Raw genomic sequence first — 21,810 nt, forward strand, 5'->3', positions numbered from 1 at the left:
GTCATTGATATATATATTGTAAATAGTTGAGGCCCCAGCACTGATCCCTGTGGCACCCCACCAATTACAGATTGTCATTATGAAAATGACCCCTTTATCCCGACTCTCTGTTTTCTGTTAGTTAGCCAAACCTCTATCCATGCTAATATATTACCCCCAACACCATGAGCTCTTACGTTATGCAGTAACCTTTTATGTGGCATCTTATCGAATGCATTTTGGAAATCCAAATACATTACATCTACTGGTTCCCCTTTATCCACCCTGCTTGTTACTTCCACAAAGAACTCTAATAAATTTGTCAATTTGCTGCCTCAGATTAAGTTAATATTGCCTTTGTTTTATAAACAATGTAAATCATTTAAGACATATTATTAAAAAAATCCCTCTCCATACAGTAAAGCAGTGCACCATCTAAAAGGAATAGAGTTCCATGTGGCAGTGAGGGTAATGAGAGTTTTTTTTTAATTTTAGAGGATACAGATTTAAAAAAACCTCTTAAACTTGACTCTCCTCTCTGTGACTGTGGGTTTCAGTCTGTGGCACAAGTTGACGCTCTTTGATCAGCAAAGCTTACAACTTCTAATCTTCGCCACTGCTCAGGGGAAGTTACCGCTCAGAAGAACTGTCTAGTTCATGAATAGATACATACCTACTTCCTAAACCACAAAAACAGCATTGGCACTGGAAGTTACTGAGGAGTCAGCAACCTCTTTACAAAGGCCAGAAGATCTTGCCAGAGTTGCTGGGTCAAAAATATCAAGATGCTCAAGATTAGGGTATGCCAGTATTTATTAGTAATTCTAGGCTGAACTTAGGTAACCTTTATTTGACCATCTTTAATGTATTGTGGGTCACTGCAGGTTAATTGAGTATTGCTTAAAAGCCGTCCATAAACATTGGGTTCAGCAGAGAGGTTAAGTAGTCTGTCTGGGGACAAGAACTCTTCTGTGAGCTATGCTTAGTAGTGTAGCTGAGAATGGAGTTACTGAGGGAAGTTGTCGAATTCCGGTTACTCTGCAAGGACTACGACTGAATTGAAAAGGTGCTGCTTTGTTTGCGTGCACCACATGTACGGCGACTTCTTCATGAATTTATAGTCACATTTTTGTGATAGAAAGAAAATAAAGAGCGAGAAACAGGTTCACAAATGTATTGAGACACACTGCAACTATTTATTTGCCATCTTCCCTTATTTCTGTAATTTTTTTCTTTTAATTTTTCATATTTTATATTTTATGCTACAGGTGTTGAAACTCCATAAACATGTAATCCAGGTTGACACTTCATTGCAGTACTGAGGGAATACTGCACTGTCGGAGGTGCCGTCTTTCAGGTGAGACGTTAAACCGAGACGCTAAATCTGCCTGCTCAGTTGGTTGGAGAAGATCCCATGGCACTATTTTGAAGAAAAGCAGGGGAGTTCTCCTGGTATCTTGACCAATATTTATCCCAACAACCCTAAAAAAGATCAAACGGTCAATTATCTAATTGCTGTGCTGTACGCAAATTGACTGCTGCGTTTCCCTACATTACAACAGTGACTACACTTCATTGGCTATGAAGCGCTTCGGGCATCCTGAGGATGTGAAACACACAAGTTCTTTCTTAACAGGAACTTTGGAACATAGGAACAGGAGTAGGCCATTCAGCCTGTTCCATCATTCAATTAGATCATGCCTGATCTGTATCTTAACTCCATCTACCTGCCTTGGTTCCGTAACCCTTAATACCCTTGCCTAACAAAAATCTATCAATCTCAGTTTTGAAATTTTCAATTGACCCCCAGCCTCAACAGATTTTTGGGGGAGAGAGAAAGAAGTACTTTCTGATATCACCCCTGAACGGCCTAGCTCTAATTTTAAGGTTATGCCCCGTTGTTCTGGACTCTCCCACCAGAGGAAATAGTTTCTCTTTATCTACTCTATCAAATCCTTTAATCATCTTAAACATTTCAATTAGATCACCCCTTAATCTTCTATATTCAAGGGAATACAAGCCTAGTCTATGCAACCTGTCCTCGTAATTTAACTCTTTCACCTCGGTATCATTCTAATGAATAGCACAAACTGTCAACAGTTTGTTAGAATTTCCAATTTGATTCAACTTAAACCAAAAAAGTTTTGAAAGTTTGTTAAGCGAACAATTTGAAATCACTGAAGAATACAGGAAGTTATAAGCTTGTATTGTGTAAGGGAGGCGAGGGGTGCTGCAATAGCAGAATTAATGAGACTGATTGACTATGGTGACTGAGCCAGGAGAATATGAGGCAACTGCAGGGCTGATGAACTGACTTGGGAGAAAGACTGATCAAGTAACAACATCTAAAAGCATTGAATTATAGAGACTGCCTGAAGGTACTAACTATTATCATCCATTTCTTTTATTCTCAGGTGAAATTTTACAGCCTGGCTACCATTATAAACATAAATAACTTTGCAGTAGGAAGAGTAAAATTTGTAACTATTGTTGCTATGCCAAAATTTTTTTTTTAAATAAGGTGACTAGCCTTTACATAAATAAACAATAAGAAATTCTACCTCATGAGAAAGGGTAAAATTGGGTTTCAAACAGTTAAAAGTGGCTTATTAATCCATGTTGTGAAAGGACTCGATAAAAATAATGTCAAAAGATTTCAATTGTAAACAATTTTACAACACCAAGTTATAGTCCAGCAATTTTATTTTAAATTCACAAGCTTTCGGAGATTTTCTCCTTCCTCAGGCAAATGTTTGCCTGAGGAAGGAGAAAATCTCCGAAAGCTTGTGAATTTAAAATAAAATTGCTGGACTATAACTTGGTGTTGTAAAATTGTTTACAATTGTCAACCCCAGTCCATCACCGGCATTTCCACAAAAGATTTCAAAGGGAAGATGGCTTACTATTTGCTTTTGCTCCAGTTACCCCAGAAATCAAGTAGCTCAGAGATCAAACAACTCAATACCAAGGAACAGGTTAATTCAGAAGCAAATTCCATGTGATGGTTTCAGTTTCCATTATATTGTTAACATTAGCAAAACTAAGTCCTTTAATGACGTTTGATCAATCTGCCCCATGCAGAGGAAGTTACAGAAAGAAGTAATGAAAGCTGCAGGCAAAGTTGAAGTAAGCAGTCCATTTAACTTGGACAGTGACAGTAGGACAGGAGACTGCAAGTACAAAATTCACAAGCCTCAAACAAAGCTAGAGATTAGGAAAAAAAAGTTTCCCACCACCCCTCCCCCCCCCCCCCCCAACCAAAAACAGGATAGTGGATGTGTGGGCCAGACTCCAAGAGAAGGCTGAAAATCCACAGCAGGTCAGGCAACATTTGTAATGATAAATAAAAACAGAAAATGCTGGAAAACACTCAACAGGTCAGGCAGCATCTGTGGAGAGAGAAACAGAACCAATGTTTCAGATCAATGACCTTTCATTACAACTGGAAAATGTGAGAGATTAACAATTTTTAAGCAAGTACAGAGCCAGAGAAAAGGAGGGGGGCAGGAAAAGAACAAAACAGAAAGGTCTATGATAGGGTGGAGGGCAGGAGTGATTAAATTACAAAAGGGATGATGGTGCAAGGCAAAAGGTAATGGGACAAGTAAAGAAACAAAAGAGGAGGTGTAAATGCTTACAGCAGAATGTTTACAGAGAGGAAGGGAAGCATGGAAAATCTGGCAAGTAGAGAAGGCTCATGTGGCCCAGGAATGTGGCGGAGAAAGGTGGGTAGACCCCAGGGGTGTGGACCACCCCACTGGCTGTGATCCTCACCCTAAGCACTAGCCCTCACCTCCTCCACTTCAGCACCTGCTGTCCGATAAAATGGGAACGGTGGTTAAGATCTACAGCTCCCATTAGTTAAGCTCCCATTGGTAAGCTCCCATTTTCTTGGACGGCAGGTGCTGGCAATGGAGGATGGCTGCACCAGAGCCACTGGGAGTGGAGGGGCATTAAACTGTTTTTTTTGTTTATATGATTTCATTTTCACTCAGAAAGCTGACCAAATTCTCTTGCAAGCCTATGATTAATTAAATATAAGGTACATATTACACAAAGCTCCATAAATTGTCTTCTATACCTGACATGTTGCATTGTAGGAATGGTGGGGCACACTGAGGCAGGAAATGTAACGTAGACAGTGAGTGATGTGATGTTAGATGAAGCAGCCATGTAACAGTGTATTGAACATCTGGTCTTAGTTTCCTCTTGGTGAAGGTTGTAAATACTTGAGAGGATGTGGAGGTGACTTGGCTAAAGATGGAGGGTAGATTCTTACAAAAAGGGAAAAAGATCTTGAAGGAAATACATGAGGTAGAGAAATATAACTAAAGAGAGAGAAAATATCTGGGAGCAGGAGTTCAAGTGAGGCAAGAGAGAGAATGTAAAAGAAAGCAGAGACTGCTAGACTGAGCAGGAGACAGCTAGGTGGAATGTACTGCGATAACAGGGAAGAGAGAAAGATGCCCAAGGGACAGGTGGTAGGGAGCAGTGAGGTGGTGGTTTGTGCTAAGCACAGGCAAGACAGACAGAGAAAATGAAACAGAAAATGAAAGAGAGGAGAAAAAAAACAGAGGGTGAGAAACAGAGAAAAATGGGGAAGGAGAGAGGAGAAAGCTGGAAGGGCAGTGCAAGACAAGAGCAGTGCAAAAAGCAACGGACTGAGAAAGGTCAAGAGATAGTGCCCATCTTTGCCCCACCTCCGCTCATCCGCTGCTGAAACCCACATCTACACTTTTGCCATCTCTGGACTTGATTATTCCAATCCCCTTCTTGTTGCCTTTTCATCTTCCACCCTCCAAAACTCTAACATGTCCATAACTCATCACCGCTATCTCAGCTGACCTACACTGGCTCCCTGTCCTCCAACGCATGACATTTTAAATCCTTAGCCTCATCCTCAGATCTCTCCATTGCCTTGTTACACAAAGAGATTGCAGAGATCGAAGGTCGGTCGCAGATCAGGAGAAGAGATCAGAGGTCGGGTGAAGTTGGAGGTGGTGGGGGGGGACCATCCGGGGAGTCCACCGTGGCAGGGGAGTCCAGCATTGGGGGTGAGGGGGATCCACCATCTGGGGGGGGGTCCAGCATTGGTGGGGGGTGGGCCAGCGTCGGGGGTCCAGCATTGGGTGAGGGGGGTCCAGTATCAGGGAGGGTCCAGCATCGGTGGGGGGGGGTTCCAGCATCGGGGGAGGGGGGGAGGGGGATCCAGTATCAGGGGGGTCCAGCATCGGCGTGGGGGTGTTGCAGCATTGTTGGGGGGGGGGTGGCCAATCGCAGGGTCCTTTCGTACAGGGGAGTTTGTTGGGCCTGGATGAAGCAATCCTGCTCCTCCGGGCCCACAAGCAGTGCAATAAAGGCACTCACCTCATGGATCCAGCCCTTCCCGCTTGCTTTCACCTGACGTGAATCGGAAGTGATGGGAAATCAGAACAGATAAGGTTAAATTTGTTTAACTTTTATAATATACAAAAAATTAAGTGCCTCGACTATTTCAATGAGGTATATTGCTCCTTTAAGTATCTGCCCGCCAGGGCTGGGACTTCTGGGTGTCTGGTGCGCGCACATCCAAACACGGCTGGGTCAAACCCGAAAGTGGGCGTGTTGGAGCAGGGATGCAGTCCCGCTCCAAAAATCCACTACTTTTACTGCCCACAAGCCCCCAACCCACCCCTTCTTGGAGGTTAAAATTACCCCCCTTGTCTCTGCAATCTCCTCCAGCCTTTTATCCTGTTCTGCACCCTTCAGCCCACTGACTCAGGCTTTGTGTGCACCCACCTATCTTTGCCTTTAGCTACTTGGAGTTATTATCTGGAACTCTCTCCTACAGCCCTCCACCTCTCTGTTTCTCTCTCCACCTTTCAAAACCTTTTCAAACCCATATATTTAATCAAGTCTTTGGTCATCCTTTCTAACCTCTCACTCCATGGCATAGTGTCTGTTCATAGTATCATAGTCAGTATAGCATAGGAGCTTTGAAAAAGCTATCCAATTAGTCCCACTCCCCTGCTCTTTCCCCACAGCCCTGTAAATTTTTGCCCTTCAAGTGTTTACCTAATTCCCTTTTGAAAGTTATTATTGAATCTAGTTCCACCACCCTTTCAAGCAGTGCATTCCATATCATTACAACTGGCTGCATAAAAAAATGTTTTCTCATATCGCCTCTGGCTCTTTTACTTGTTCTCCTATGTATTTCCATTTGTGAAAAATCTTGTGATGTTTTGATGTTATATAAATACAAGTTGTTATTATATAGCATTTTTAATCTAGCGCCCTTAATGTAGGAAAACATCCCAAGGCACTTCACAGTTCAATGTTGGATCCAAGCAGATGTACGAGGGAACTAGGGAAGGCAGCTGAAGAATAAGCTTTTAAAGGTGGAGAAGGATGTAGCAAGGTGCAGGGATTTAGGGAGAGAATGTGGGGTGATAGAGAGGGAGCAGAGTTTTTAACAGTTGCTAAACAGGATGGTTTTGGTCTTGCCAATCAAGATATGAATGAGCTGCAGAAAGTTCCAGCTCATTCATATCTTGATTTCAGATTGGCAATGATAGTCATGGGGTTAGATCGTGACTTTCTACAATAGTGTAAAACGGGTGCTAGCGAATCGGCAGCCTGTGTTACATCTCTCCCAATTTTTATTTCACTGACTTCAATAAATAAAAATGGGGAGAGATGTAAAATGGGCTGTCTTTTCGCTAACACCCGTTTTATACTATTGTACAAAGTCAAGATCTACCCCATGGAATCAAGGGTGGTGCTGGGTTTGGCTTCACAACTATCACTGTTCTTCACACTCAATCTGTGGGTTCACTCACAAGCGTGAACACTTCTTTTGCAACTAGATCATCAGTCGCTGTCTTTGGAGACTATTCAACGCAACAGGAATTTTGCATCACAGTGCACGCTACTGGTTTCACATTTCAGTACCACACATCACGGTGGTGTGTCCCTTACAGACAACCCAAGTTTTCCACCATTACCTTACAAGTTCCTAATTATCTTTTGTCATTGACTTGATATTAACAGTAGTGATATCAGATGCTAGCACCTGCAGAATGTATAGTTTTTGACACATTTCCACACTCTAGTGTGACATCTTTAGCTACGGCTTGGAACTCAAGATTGTGGGCACTTTTCTGGTACAATTCTATTTACATTTGCCTATGCATCCATCTCAGATCCATGATGCTATTTTAGTTTGGCATCTCATCTTTGGAGAAACTGATTGTCTGCATTCCCATAACATTCATACCCCGCCCTCTAGTAGAATCTTAACATCTACATTGCCATTGACATTTATTGCAACAAACAACATTTTTGGAAACAGTTTTTACCGTATCCATTACTGATCCAATTGCGTATCTGCATTCATCATCTTACTCATCTGCCTTCATGGGATACAGTTGTTTTTCACCCGTCTCCTTGGCCTTGAAATTACAATGTGGAGTGTTAGGTATTAACTCTTAATGCATCGGTCCGAAGTTCTATTGTCTACTATTTTATTTGAAATAGGTTAATGCTCCACTAAAAGAGCAGCAAGAGGAATTTCAGATAAACACATTCAATGCTCCTGTCTATTACTGTCTACTCATAATAACTCAAGGTTGTTTCTTTGCATTAAAAAAAATTCAAATGATCCAATAATTTGAAATAAGCAATGTAGATAACACAGCAAATAGGAATTTAATGCAAACAGTATTCAAATTAAGCACCTTTTAATTAATTGGAGTAGACTGTAACCCACTGTATAATTTCAAGCACTTTGTCCTGTAGTTGGCGGCAAAATTATTTTGTAAACCACACTTGTTCTGTTTGAATATTGGACATTGATTCTAATGTTTTTGATGTCTCTTTGCCCATAAAATGGCAATAAATTAATTCACCTCTGATCAGCTTGTGTTCTATTTGGTTTCATGCAAGGTAGTTTATTCCTGGCACTCCCTTTTTGCCTAACAGTATGGACAGTTTCTCACTACTTCTGACACAGTGTGACTACCGCTGCCCTTACCATAACTACAGCTTTCTTAAGGTCTAGGTATAGGTCTCTCAGCAGTCTCGCCCACATTTTGATTCCAAACAAAATCCTATTGTGAATCAGTGACTCCTTTAATTCACCAAATCCATAAATGTCTGCAATTTTTTTAACATTGTAATATGGCAGTCAATCAGTTTCCTACTCTTTTGATTTCTTAAACATCTATCTCTCACACAAAGCTTTTCTCCTTAGCATCTCAATAGCTTTCTGCATTTCTATTGCTTGCCATATCCACATAAGCATATTTTACACATCAACAGTTTCACCATTGATTGTGGTAAGGAGTATTCGGAACATTGGAACAGGAGTAGGCCATTCAGCCCCTCGAGCCTGTTCTGGTATTCAATTAGATCATTGCTGATCAGTATCTCAATTCCTTTTACCTGCATTTGTTCCTTATTTCTTGATAAACTTCTTAACAAAAATCAATCAATCTCAGTCTTGAAGATTTCAAATCTCCCAGCATCCACAGCCTTTTGGGGGAGAGATTTCCAGATTTCCATTACCATTTGTGTGAATAAATGCTTCCTGATTTCACTCCTAAATGGCCTACCTCTAATTTTAAGATTATGCCCCCTTGTTCTGGATACCCCTCCCCCCCCAGAGGAAATAGTTTCTCTGTATCTGCCCTATCAAATCCTTTTATAATTTTACATACCTTGATGAGATCATCCCCCTCAACCTTCTAAACTCAAGGGAATACCAGCCGAGTTTATGCAACTTGTCCTCACAATGTAACCCTTTAAGCACTGGTACCATTCTGGTGAATCTGTGCTGTACCCCTTCCAAGGACAATATATCTTTCCTGAGGTTTGGTGCCCAAAACTGAACACAGTACACCAGATGGGGTCTGACCAAGGCTCTATACAACGAAACATTACTTTTGAATTCCAAACCCTTTGAGTTTCCATTTGCCTTTTTGATTACTTATTGTATCTGTGCAATAGCTTTTAGTGATTTTTGTAAATGAACGACTAAATTCCTTTGCTCTTCTACAGATACTAATCTCTCACTATTAAGAAAACATTCTGATTTGTCTTTCTCAGATCCAAAGTGGATGACCTCAAACTTCCCCACGTTGAACTCCATCTGCCACAGTTTTGCCCACCCACTTAATCTGTCTATGTCCCTTTGTAACTTCCTGCTCCCATCCACACAACTTATTGTGCCTCCTAACTTAGTGGCATTCACAAACTTGGATATACAACTCTCTATTCCTTCATCAAAGTAATTAATATATATATGGTGAAAAGCTGAGGCCCCTGTATAGATCCTATTGTGATCCTTAAACCTTCTCCTTTCTCTGAAACATCCGTAGCTTGCTCAAAGCACCATGACCACCCTGGCCACCGACACTTTTGTGAAAGTGGTATCTTATCTCTCCTTGTTCCCCTCGTCTTCTCCATGGCCCTCAATACAGTCAATTACACCATCCCCAACACTGCTTTTTCTCCGTGATCCCTTTCTGTGATAGTTCCATTCCCACTTGTTCCAACATAGCTTGCACATTTCCTGCAATGGCTTCTCTTCCTTATGACTGCGTGGTCACCTCTGACGTGACTTAAGATTCCATCCTTAGCCTTCTCCTACATCTTAACTAATTGCTACCTTTCAGCAACACCAACATAAGCATAGCATCAGCTTCCATACATATGCTCATGACACCCAGGTTTATCCCTCCAGCAGTTCTCAACCACATGACTGTTGCTGTGCACAAGTTGTGAATGGGCCAGAAGTTTCTCCACCTTAACATTGGCAAGACTGCAACCATCCTATTCAACTCCTGCTCAAAACTTTGCAACGCAGCACCCCCCCCCCCCCCCCCCACCCCCTGCAGTTGCATTCTTCCTCCTGGTTGCCCAAAAGCTGAACCAGATGGTGCACAACCTCATTATCTTGTTTGATGCTGAGCTGAGCTTCAAACCCCACATCCAGACCATCATCAAAACCATATATTTTTACCTCTGCCACATTGCTTGTCCCCTTTACTACCTCACCCAAATTCTTTTATCATCTTCAGGCTCAACTTCTGCGATGAGCTACTCTCTGGCCTCCGAAGCTCCACTCTGCACGAAACTCCAACTCTGCTTCCCACATCTTAACCTGTACTAATTCCTGTTAACCTATCACCCCAACCTCACTGACCACAGGCTCTCCATTCCCCAGTGCATTGATTTCAAAATCCTTAGCCTTATTTGCAAATTTTTAAACAGCCTCACTCTTCATCCTGCTCTGCCCCTATGTCCTAGCTCTCAGCTTTTATTTTCCAACTCTGGTTTACTGTTACCCCTGCACCCTACCCCCGCTAAGCTTTCAACCATAACACCCCTGTGCTGTGACACTCCCTCTCTGAACCTTTCTGCTGCCTATACCTCGCCCTGCTTTCAAGAGCCTCCTCACAACCTACCTTTTGACCACACCTTCAGTCAGCTCCCCTTTCTCCCAACTCCTGCTTGGGGTCCAATTCCCACTCTGCACTGTCAGAGGAGCCGTCTTTCAGATGAGATGTTAAACTGAGGCCACGTTTGCCCTCTCAGGTGGACATAAAAGATCCCATAGCACTATTCGAAGAAGAGCAAGGGAGTTCTCCCGATGTCCTGGCCAATATTTATCCCTCAACCAACATCATTAAAACAGATTATCTGGTCATTATCTTATTGCTGTTTGTGGAACCTTGCTGTGTACAAATTGGCTGCTGCGATTCCTTCATTACAACAGTGACTACACTTCAAAAGTACTTCATTGGCTGTAAAGCACTTTAGAACACTCTGAGGTTGTGGAAGATGCTACATAAATGCAAGTTCCTTCTTTCTCTCTTTCTTTCACTCTGTGATGTGTCTGAGGAGAATTGCTATATTAAAGATACAATATAAATGTATGTAGTAGTTGTTGTATCTTAGAATTTGAGCACCTACACTTAAATGTCTGATGTACTATGCCGGTTTCCATTACGCATTGCAATTTTTCAGGCATTGTTCATTCTTATGCATTCTTGTACTTGTGTCCACTATTTGGCTTCAATTGGTAGTTTTTTTTGCACGTTTAACACCACATAATGATGTTCCCCTATCATTTTGCAACACATTCAGCAGTTGCTTTTCTACCCATGTGGTTCCTCTATTTCTACTTCACAATAAGCAAAATGAATCATGATGTGTTTGTGGTGTGCTAAAATGTGGTGAGCCATGGGTTTACAGCTGACCTGTTGTATCGTTCGCCAGCTCACAGATCTTAGCTCTGTTGTCAAGGGAGTTGAGAAAATGGTGGGTGAGCTGTCATTTTGGTACAAATTAAAAGAGAATTATCACCATATTAGGTAGATTTCAGCAAATAATCGAAGGTGGATGTTTCGCATATTAGTTGCTAGACCATCCGCAGTGAATATTTTTGTTTAAATTTGATAAAGCTAGTAGGTCAATACATGTTTCAACCCCCACCCTGTTGGCAGAGTTTTCCAATCTCAGCTTTCTTTCTCAAGGAGATGCTGAGCAGAAGCCAGTAGTGCCCTCAAGGGGGAAGGCAAAACCGCAAGGAGTGTCTCCTTCAGGTAGCTCTTGTGCATGTCTTAGGGGTGGGAGCCTTGTGAGGGAGAAAAAAATAGAAAAAGAGGGTTTATCCTCTCGTTACAAAGTAATATAGAAAATGGGGAAGCAAAAAATAGAGGGTGCATGTCCTCATTGGAGCATAAAAGGAAACCATAAAAAGGGGTCCAATCCCTCATAAGTAGAGTAAAAAGCAAACCATAAAATGGGGTACATACCCTCATTGGAGGGTAAAAGAAATACCATAATGCGGGTGTGCAGATCCTCTTTGGATAACATAGAGAAGCAAGAAAAGGGGGTGCATACCCTCATTGGAGGTATCAGTAAAACAAAAAATGGGGGCGCATAATCACATTGGAGGGTAATGTAGAAAAACAAAGAATTGCTAAAATTGAATTGTCTGAGAGGACAGGATAGAGATTTAAAAGAGAACAAGTTGTAATTGGAAGGTATACTTAGAAGATACTTCACTTCCGTGCTTACAAAAGAGGATACTGGGGAGGAGGTAAATCCTGAATTGGTTAAATGCGAGATGAGAGATAATATAATAAACAAAAGAAAAATATTAGAGAAGTTAATTAAGCTAAAGGATGACAAAGTGCCAGGAACTGATGGGATACACCCAAGGATCCCGAGGGAAAAGGGGGTAGAAATAGTGGAGGCTCTAGAACTTATATTTCAGGGTTCTGTTGAGAGTGGATGATTGATAGAGAACTGGAGAGTGGCCAATGATATCCATTTTCATAAAGGGAGTCAGAGCTAACCCAGGTAACTACAGGCCAGTTAGTTTAATATTTGTGGTAGGGAAAATTTAATTAAAGATGACATTGCTAAATATCTAAATGAAGCAAAAACAATTATTTAACAGCCCACACAGACTTCAGAAAGGAGGATAACACTTTGATAACATGATAGGGTTCTTTGAGGAGGTGACAGATATGGTGGATGGAGAAATACAGTGGATGTGGTGCACATGAACTTTCAGAAAGCCTTTGCAAGGTATCATACAGAAGACTATTAAGACGATTATAGGGTATGGAATTAGGGGAAAGGTAGCAATTTAAATTAAAAAATGGTTAGATGGGAGGAACTAGAGAGTTGAAGTTACGGTGTCCAAATTCGCAGAAGATACTAAAATAGGAGGAATGGTAAATAATTCTGAGGACCAAAGGAAGGTTCAAGGGCATATTGATAAGATGGGTGGAATGGGTAAAAAAAGTGGCAGATAAAATTCAGTTTCAGAAAATGTGAGATGCTACATTTTGATGAAATAATAAATAGACGATGAATGGGGAAAATTTGAGTGAAGTGGAAAATCAGAGGGATTTGGGGGTTCAGATTCACAAGACCTTAAAAGCAGCACCTTAAGTAGATTAGGCCAATAGAAAAGCTGATGAGAGACTGTATTTAATGGCAACAGACACAGAATATAGGTCAAGGTGTAATAATGAATCATGATAAAACCTTAGTAACACCACATTTGCTGTACTATGCAGTTGTGGGCTCAACACCATAGGAGGATGTTGAGGCAATAGAGAGGACAGATTCACTCAGATGTTACTGATGTGACGAAATAGAAATACAAAGAAAAACTGCAAAAATTGGGGCTATTTTCATTAGAACAGAGGAGATTATTGGGTAGTTTAAAATTATGACAGGATGCAACAGAGTAGATAAAAAGACTGTTTCCAGTAATTCAGGGATCTAGAATAAGGGACCGTAGATATATATCATAGGTGTAAGAGATCTTTTACAGAGGGTTGTGAAACCCACTACTGGAGTTAGTAATTAAAGCAGAGACCGTGTCAACATTTATTAATATGTTAGATAGGTGGTTGAAGGAAAGGAAGAAATAAAGGGATATGGGAGCAAGGCGGGCACATGGGATTAGGACTACTATTTGTGTAGCGGATAAACACCAACACTGACTGGTTGGGCCAAACAGTCTGCCTCTGTGTTGGAGTTTCTATGTGATTCAATGAATGATGGAGCCAATGCAATGACTTCATGCTACTACTGATGACGTCATTGCCCAATCCTCTTGTGTCCAGTAACACTTTACCAGGTGGAATACCTCTTTAAAAATTGCCTCCCTCTTTCTGCACAAGCCCGAACAAACAAAAGGATAAATAAACCTCACGACCCAGAACTTTTGTTCAACCCCTTATTTTGCTAAATCCCTTCAGTTATTTTCAGCTCGCCTGGGCACGGCGGTCATATTATGACGGAATACGTTATTGATTGACATTCGCACGAGCCAATACCGGTTGGGAAAGTCTTCGGTTGACGTAAAACGTACGTCATGCGTACAGTTTGGAGGCGGGGTTTACAGTTACCCTGAGCGTTTCGCAATTACCGTTGGGCTGGGGGGGGGGAGGAAAGGATACTGCAAGGGGAATGTTGTCCGTCACCGCGTGCGCTTCTTCTCCGCGCGTGCTCACTTTTGAATAATTAACGCACCGCCCGCGCGCAATGATTGACACTATGAAACCACCATCTCAGTCGAATGCTGCAGCGCAGATCCCGCCCATCCCTCGTTCTGATTGGTGAACGTGACAGCAGAGGGCGGGCATTCCTTTGAGATCCGAGTACCGATTGGGCAATACTCCTGTCAATTAGTCAGATCGCGAGTTTTTTTTCATTGTGAAGTTAGGTTGAGCAGCAGTAGATGGAGGAAGCTGTTTAGTGAATGTTGAGTGTATTCTGTGAGAGTGTGCTAATAGAGCCATGACTGGATTTCTTTGGTTGGGCAGCATGAATTGTGAAAGGTCATGGCACTGAGTCCTGATGATGAAGACTATGACACCTCTCAGGTCAGCCTTTAAGAATCATTTTACTACTTTACTTAAAGGCTTAATGTGCCTGCGTGTGTTGTATGGTGATGTGGGGAGAAAGTCTCAGGCAGTAGTGTCTGCTGTTGCTACTGGGCAAGGCCTTTTCATCCCACCCTTAGAAAACACACAGTACTGGAAAATAATGGTATCCTTTTCACAGACATGAAAAAGCTTCAGAGAAGTGAGATAGTTTGTCGCTCAAGGTGTCAGTCTCTATTTGAAAAAGAGAGTGACCTAATTGATTATTCAAACCAGCCTTTTAGGAATTTGCTTTAATGAGCCATAAATCTTTGCACATCTTCCACTAGATAGCAGGATACCTCCTTGTTGTGCATCATCTGTATGTAAAGATGGTGTATACATGGATTGTGTGTATCTGTGATCTTCTGTGGTGTTATTAAAAAAATGTTTCAACTCAGAATAGGTTCCCATGTACTTCTTCAGTATAACCTTGAATGTAGTTTGAAACATATTACAAAATGTAGTGATCAAATCCTTGCATATTTGCAGTGTAAACCAATGATAGGTTTGATTGGGAAAGTACCTTTCACATTACCAATTAACCAAGTATAACTAGGTTATTTTTATTGATTTGTTGTATAACTAATATATTAAATATAGATTCTAGCAATGTTTCTATTAATATTTTTTATACATTATAGTCTCAATTTATCATGCACTTTGCAAATTTTTAATATGCTTGTTGTGAATCATATTTTTCTAAAATGGCTCTTTAAAATAATTTTTATTAGGAGGAGAGAATTAAAATAATTATTATCCTGACACCATGAAGGATATAAAATCATTTTTGGGCTTGCAAAAACTAACCTTTGGGATTAATGAGCTAATGTATTACCAAAAGTCCATTGTTCTGCAAAGCAACAGCTTAGGGGCTGAGGGTTACAGGGTGTTTGTATGTTCCTAACTTTACTGAAGGTTCAGTATATAGACATTACATGGGCTTTTTTTTTGCAAGCTAATAATTATCTTGCGTGGATACATTTAAATGTTAAGGCGGTGCATGTAGAAGTTTTTTATGTTTTCTAAATTGTGTGGATGGTGAAGGAGACAGTCTGTCCTCTTTTTATTAAAAAGGTTCATTTTCGTTTCCTCCGTGGACTTTGTGGTGCAATCCTCATTGTTTGAATTTAAAGGAAACTTGGATGTATAAGCCTAACCCCCTGTAACTGCAAGTTCCTTGGGCATGAACTGAAGTTGAAATTCAGATGTGTTTCTCTGTTGTTGTCCCTTGTACAAGTTGCTGTCTCAAGCATTGGAGTTGGGCAGCCATTGCAGTCTTCCTGTGCTTATTTTCAGAACCTGGGACAGGTTACCATTTTTCTTAGTTTAATCTTCAAATGCTGAAGTGAGGATCTCTGTATCAGGCACTTGCATGTCATTTTTGAATGCAAATAGCACTGCAAAAATGAAAATAAAAATAAGAAAGCAGTAATAGTTGTACTGAAATAGAAACAAAATGCTGGAAATACTCAGCAGGTCAGGCAGCATCTGTACTGAACATGATTTGTGGGACAGCTATTAATGTAAGAAAAACTATAAATGTCAAATAAATTATAAACAGTTTTTAGGTACTTGCAGTCACTGGGATTGAACTCTCAAATGCAATGTTGTGGGTTGGTTCTGGAGCATTATGTTAGTAATATATTTAATACAATCAGCTGCCAGAGTGTCAATTTATAAAATTTAGATTAGTAGTGGGCCCATCAATAAAGTTATTGAATGCTTCCATATTCTGGAACAGGGATTGTGATCAGATTATCATACAGTATGAACTTCAAACTGAAAAACAGTAGTTTTCATCGCATTTACTTTTTAAATAAAAAGTGCTTGTTTTCTCCGGATTTAGTATAGCAAAACATTTTAAGTAAATGAGTTCTTTCTGGCAGAGTAGGTAGCTTAGTGAGCTTGTCTTTGTGACCAGCTGGCAGTGTTTTGGACATTGAGTCTCTTGATTGCTTTTGTATGGTTTGGTTTATCATGCTAGGATTTGAGAGGCATGGCTAGAGCACATTTTATTTGCCTAAGCTACCGTACTGTTGTGTAGCTGCTACACTCCAACCTATTGTTTAGTAGCTGCTGTCTTGTGAGTGGCCACAGAATTTCTGTGGTTGCTTTATTGGGTGGGTGTTTTCCTTGTCAGCTGATACAGTAACTGGGAAAATAGTTGAGTTTACATTGGGAGTTGAGCAATAAACTGCTTCAAAGCTTCACTGCATGTTATTTATTCCTCATGTTGCTGTACTTTTAATAAACTGATATTTAAAATGTTTTTTTATGCAGTGAGTTGTTATGATCTGGAATGTACTACCTGAAAGGGTGCTGGATGCAGATTCAGTAGTAATTTTCAAAAGGGAATTGGATATATACTTGTAAAGGAGAAATTTGCAGGGCTATGGGGAAAGAGCAGGAGCAGGGTTGTGCGACTAATTGGATTTCCTGTCTCTCTTGCTTTTGCGCTCTCTCTTTTCTCTCTTTCTCCTCTTTCCCCCCTTGCATTTCTGTAATGCTGCTCACGTGCAGCAAGATGTCTCAAAACACTTAACATTGGGTGGACAAAACAAGGGTGTAAAGCAAGAGAGGTTGAAGGGGAGCAACGGCAAGATAGAAGAAAAAGGTTTTTTAAAAGCAGGGAGGTGGCAAGAAGTGGACAGCGAGCTGCAGAGGGCAAGAGAGCAGTGGCTGAATGAGCAGTCAGCAATGGGAGAGTGGAACATGGAGAAGCCTAGTTAGAGGAGCAAAGGGTGAGTGCGGGGACACAAGGAAGGAAGAGTACATTAAGTTAGGGCAAGGTGAGGCCAAAAGGGAATTTCATAGTGAGCACGAGAATTTTGAAATGAACTGTCTGGGGCATGGCAAGCCAGTGGAGCTTGTGCAGTGATGAGAGGATGTGGCTTCATGAAATGCATTTCTAAAGCTTTACTGCTGGAACTGTACACGTGTAAGTGATAAATGATAGGTGGTTGTACAGTTGACACTTGAAAGTGACAAACTCTGAACAATTTCTGTTACTTTTCAGCACATTTAAAATCTGAAGCAAATAATTTCTTCATTGCAGCAGAACTTTGTATCATTTTCTTTTTTTAGCTGCTTCCTCTTTAAGTACATGTTGAGCCTTGCTTTTGCAACACATAACCTTGTCTATGAGAATGTTGCTATACTTGAAACTACAGTCATTGCACATCAATTGGATGTTTTCTTCAGCTACTGTTTTCACAGTTAGCATATTTGTATTGTATTTAAAAACAGTCTCTTTTCTAGTGCCGGATCTTTGCGGTCTCCAAACGTTGTAAAGAATATTAAAAGTAATTACAAGTCAGAAACTGAGGAGTTGAGATTTTGACATAAACTGCAACAACGTTTAAATGGTTTGCAAATGATCTGAGCTGTGAGATGAGATTTCGTTTTGAAATACTCCATCTTTTTTGTTGATGCTTTAGGTTATGGGGATAGTTTTTACTCTGTTTTGGAGCTTTTTATGTGCTGGGGTGTGGGTGCTGGGGAAGTGGGGATGGCAGCATGTTTTCTGGCTGACAGTAGCTATCTCATTGGACACTGATAGCTGGAATAATCCATATCCACTGATGTGCTTACACTAAAAAAAAGTAGTCGAGGAAGGAGGAAGTCTCCGAAAGCTTGTGAATTTAAAATAAAATTGCTGGACTATAACTTGGTGTTGTAAAATTGTTTAAAAAAAAGTAAGTCACAAATCACTAATCCTTAAGTGATAAATTGTTAGTTATGGGAAATAATGTGACTCGTGTCTATACATCATGAAATTCTCACTAGTACAGTAGTCCAGAGAAAACTGGGAAATAGTTTCTCAGTAAAACACTTGGTTGATACCTCTAACATGTAATTGCTAGTGCAAATTCTAATTTCTCCATTGTAAAGTAGTTGTTTTGCACTTGCTTACCTGAGGGAGTGTTAGGTGTCTTTTTTTGTCAACTGTTGATGTTGCATAATTTCCAGCTGATATTCTTGAGGTTTTTAAAAATTGTTTTCCCCACACTCCCTGCAGGGAGATGCCCGTCTCTACTTCTTGCAGTTCTCTGATGAGATAAGAAACTCAGCGGAGTGGGGGAATCCTCAACTAATCTGCCTCATTGTGTATTCATGCTTCCAGAGCCCCATGATACCACAGTACCCGGAAATCTAGTATTTCAGTTTGTGGTTTTATATTTAAAAAAAATATATAAATTCTTTCAACATAATGCACTTCAGCTATTTCACTTAATGCAGAAAAGACTCCCTTTTTTTTTCAAGGTCCTCATTTCTTTATTGACACTTCTGGTTTCCAGCCATTGGTGGAGGTCAGTATGAGAGCTGCTTTATCATATCTGATAAGAGTAACAATTTTTCCAACACAGTTAATGGCTGGTATTGAGTCAGTGGACATGACCGTTTCGAATTTCATTTAGCTGGGAACTGGATGTGGAGGACCATTTTGCACATTAAATGCACCCTGCAGTTATGCCATCCATGTCCTAGTAATCAAAGTACTTTTGAACCCAGTTATGAAAAGGCTGCGTTGTATCTGTATGTTTCAGTGACACCAATCCATGCAGATTGAGTCATTTTCTGTTGGGCACAGCCCCTTTTTCTAGACTGCATCTCATAAAGTCAAATAAAGAGTCAGAAGTCAGTTTTGAATATTTAGATAAGTAATGCAATATTTACTTATCCATGTACCAGGCCATTGATAATCAGGTCCAGAGATGCACGCATGCCACATTGTTAATGTCAGGACGTATGTTGAACATCCTGAATAATGACTACAACTAGGTTATTAAAATGGATATGCTGCATGCAATGATCACAACATACCATTCACACCACATATTGCAAAATTACATTTTAACATCAACTATTTAACATTTCAGTCAGATTTTAAAAATATTTGTGCTTCATAATGCAATGGTGGTGATGTACTCCAAGTGTTAATTTTAGCAGTCAACATTTTGCAGTGCGCAATCCACCGACACATACTAGAAATGTATTTCACTGTTAACATAGCTTGACAGTATTTTGTGATCACCAAAACTTATTACATTACTTTTGGATCTGCCTTGAGGCCCATGAAGTGGTGTCTGTAAACTGTGTAAATAATTATTGGTTGTCATTTAGCTTAATTTTACCTTGTTAGTTTCTTGCTTGTTTTCGTGAGCATTAGTGATGTTTAAAATTAAACCTGACTTTCTCTGACCCTAGCTTGGTTTTTGGGCTCTAATTCCCCCCTCACTCATCTGTTTTCCTGGTTTTTCATGCTAAAAATAAAAATTGAGAAATGGCCAGAGGAAGTTTTTTTTTAAATCTGTAATAAAAATTGATTTATAAGGTCCTTAGCTATAGCTCTCAAAACAGAAATTGCAATGATAAGGCCATTCTTCCAGTTTCATTGAAATTAATGTTTTAAAAAATGTAATTAAAAGACTCAATCAATATGAAATTGAGGATTATCATTGAAGTATTCAGCTGTTTCTTTTGGGCTAAACACTTAAGGATTGCTACTTAGATTTTCATCATATTAGGTAGTAACTATTCAGTTTAGTGCTATTTATGTCTTTGGCAAAAATGTACATAAAATACACAGAACATTAACTCTCTTTCCCCCCCCCCCCCCCAATAATCTTGTGCAAATTACAATCCTGGGTGGCAGAGAAAAAATGTGGTGGGAACCCATTCCTGATTGCTATCCAGTAATACCCTACATAGTTAAATACCTTACCAGTAGTTAGCACCTTAAGGATGGGAGGGAAAGAGTATCCAGTCAAACAAGTGAATTTTGGTTCTGTCTGGACAAATTGGTTCTGGTTAGATGACCTGATTTGCACATATCTACTGCAAGGTTAAGTTGTTGCATGATGTCATAAAGATAAGGGAACTGTCACAATGTGCTGCCCTCCCCTGTACAAGGAACCTGAGTGATAAAATGTGAAATTAGTGATCAGTGCTCAAAGGGGAAATTACACTGTTGTTTTAAGGCAATATGTTATCAGAAACTTTAAATTTGCAATGCAAAAGCTCCTAGGTATAATAACCCATTTACTGATATGTCTAAAACACAGCCATTTGTTTGATGTTGAAGAAGGCTGTAGTTGATTCTTCAATGTGTTGGAGCACAATTTGTACCCACAGTTATGCACACAATGACTTTCTGATTTTTGGTTGCACTGTAAGAGATGATGCACTTTCCCCATGGACATGCAGAGGCAGAATTATGGTTGACTTAAGAACATAAAGTCCAGAACAAGAATAAGCCATTGAACCCATCAAACCTGCTTCATCCAGAGTTTGTGTGTGATTAGAATAATGGGGACTTTCCCTCCCACACCACGTATTTTAAGGAACATGGCCTACCTCTTCTCAACAGATATTAATCCAGCTCCCTTTTTAAAATTGTGAATTGACCCAAAATCACCTACCTGCTCAGAGTGACTGTTTACATGTCCACTATGCTGCAGAGTAAAAAATGTTTCTTTTAATTTGTAACCTTCCTTGAAATTTGTGGATTTTGTACTGTATGTTCTAGTTCTGTCCTTATTCTCCTTATCTTTAGCTGTGCTAGCGTATCTCAGAAACTGCTTTTGCAGTGGCCTAGATGTAGATCACCTAGGAAATGATGTTCAGCCAAAGGAAATGGGGAAGGCAATTGGTTGTTTGCTGCCATCAGTGTGTACTTCAAAGAAGAAAGAAAGACTTTCATTTATATCGCACCTCTCGTGACATCAGAACGTCCCAGAATGCTTTACAGCCAATGAAGTGGGACATCCCAATTTTTATTTAAACTGCCTACACTATGCCTAATGTAAAAGGCTGGGTGAACTCCATGTGCCGTACTGCCATCTTTTGATATTATTATAATCAACTTATTGCTCTACATGAGTAGCAATGAATGCATTCTTGTAAAGGGAGTTTCTGGGTTGTAATCCAAAAATTTCTGACCGCAATGACTTTCAAAGCAGAACAAATTCATTTTGTTCACTTATCTCTGTGTGCAACAACCTTTGACGCTTTAAGCCTTTGTCTTGAGAAAAAGCATTTAATTTTTCATGCAAGTCATTTCAATTGTACTTTAGCAGGGTATCACAAACTTGTGTCAGTGTTCCACTACAAATTGATAGAGTGGGTGCAAATGCTAAAATTAGAAGAGGATTTTTGGGACTATGATTTTCTGTTGCACTTTAACTCTGCAACATGTGGCCATGTTTTTTATCGCTTGTAATCAAAGAAAGACTTTAATTTAGTTAGTGCCCTTCACAACTTCAGGACGTCCCAAAGCGCTTTACAGCCAGTGAAGTACTCTTGAAAAGTAGCCACTGTTCGAATGTAAGAAATGAGGCAGCCAATTTATGCACAGCAAGGTCCCACAAACAGCGATTAAATAAATGACCAGATA

At 40.2% G+C, this 21,810-nt stretch overlaps 1 protein-coding gene and 1 long non-coding RNA gene across 3 annotated transcripts in view; one reads left to right on the forward strand and one right to left on the reverse strand.

Annotated features, from left to right (window-relative positions):
- Positions 1 to 1,187: 1,187 nt before the first annotated feature.
- Positions 1,188 to 18,467, reverse strand: LOC137344827 (uncharacterized). The gene is made up of 3 exons (XR_010968470.1): positions 18,328 to 18,467; positions 7,317 to 7,409; positions 1,188 to 1,461 (listed from the first exon to the last, which is right to left on the reverse strand). It is a non-coding gene; the product is annotated as an uncharacterized lncRNA (long non-coding RNA).
- The window catches only part of LOC137344824 (lysine-specific demethylase 2B-like), a 148,682-nt gene continuing 141,089 nt past the window's right edge, over positions 14,218 to 21,810 (forward strand). For both annotated transcript variants that reach the window (XM_068008001.1, XM_068008002.1), the window contains exon 1: positions 14,218 to 14,372. In XM_068008001.1, the coding sequence (XP_067864102.1) occupies positions 14,331 to 14,372 (42 nt within the window). In that variant the 5' untranslated portion in view covers positions 14,218 to 14,330. The remainder of the gene's footprint in view (positions 14,373 to 21,810) is intronic.

The sequence above is a fragment of the Heptranchias perlo genome, chromosome 28 (assembly GCF_035084215.1).
Source record: "Heptranchias perlo isolate sHepPer1 chromosome 28, sHepPer1.hap1, whole genome shotgun sequence".
Lineage (NCBI taxonomy): Eukaryota > Metazoa > Chordata > Chondrichthyes > Hexanchiformes > Hexanchidae > Heptranchias > Heptranchias perlo.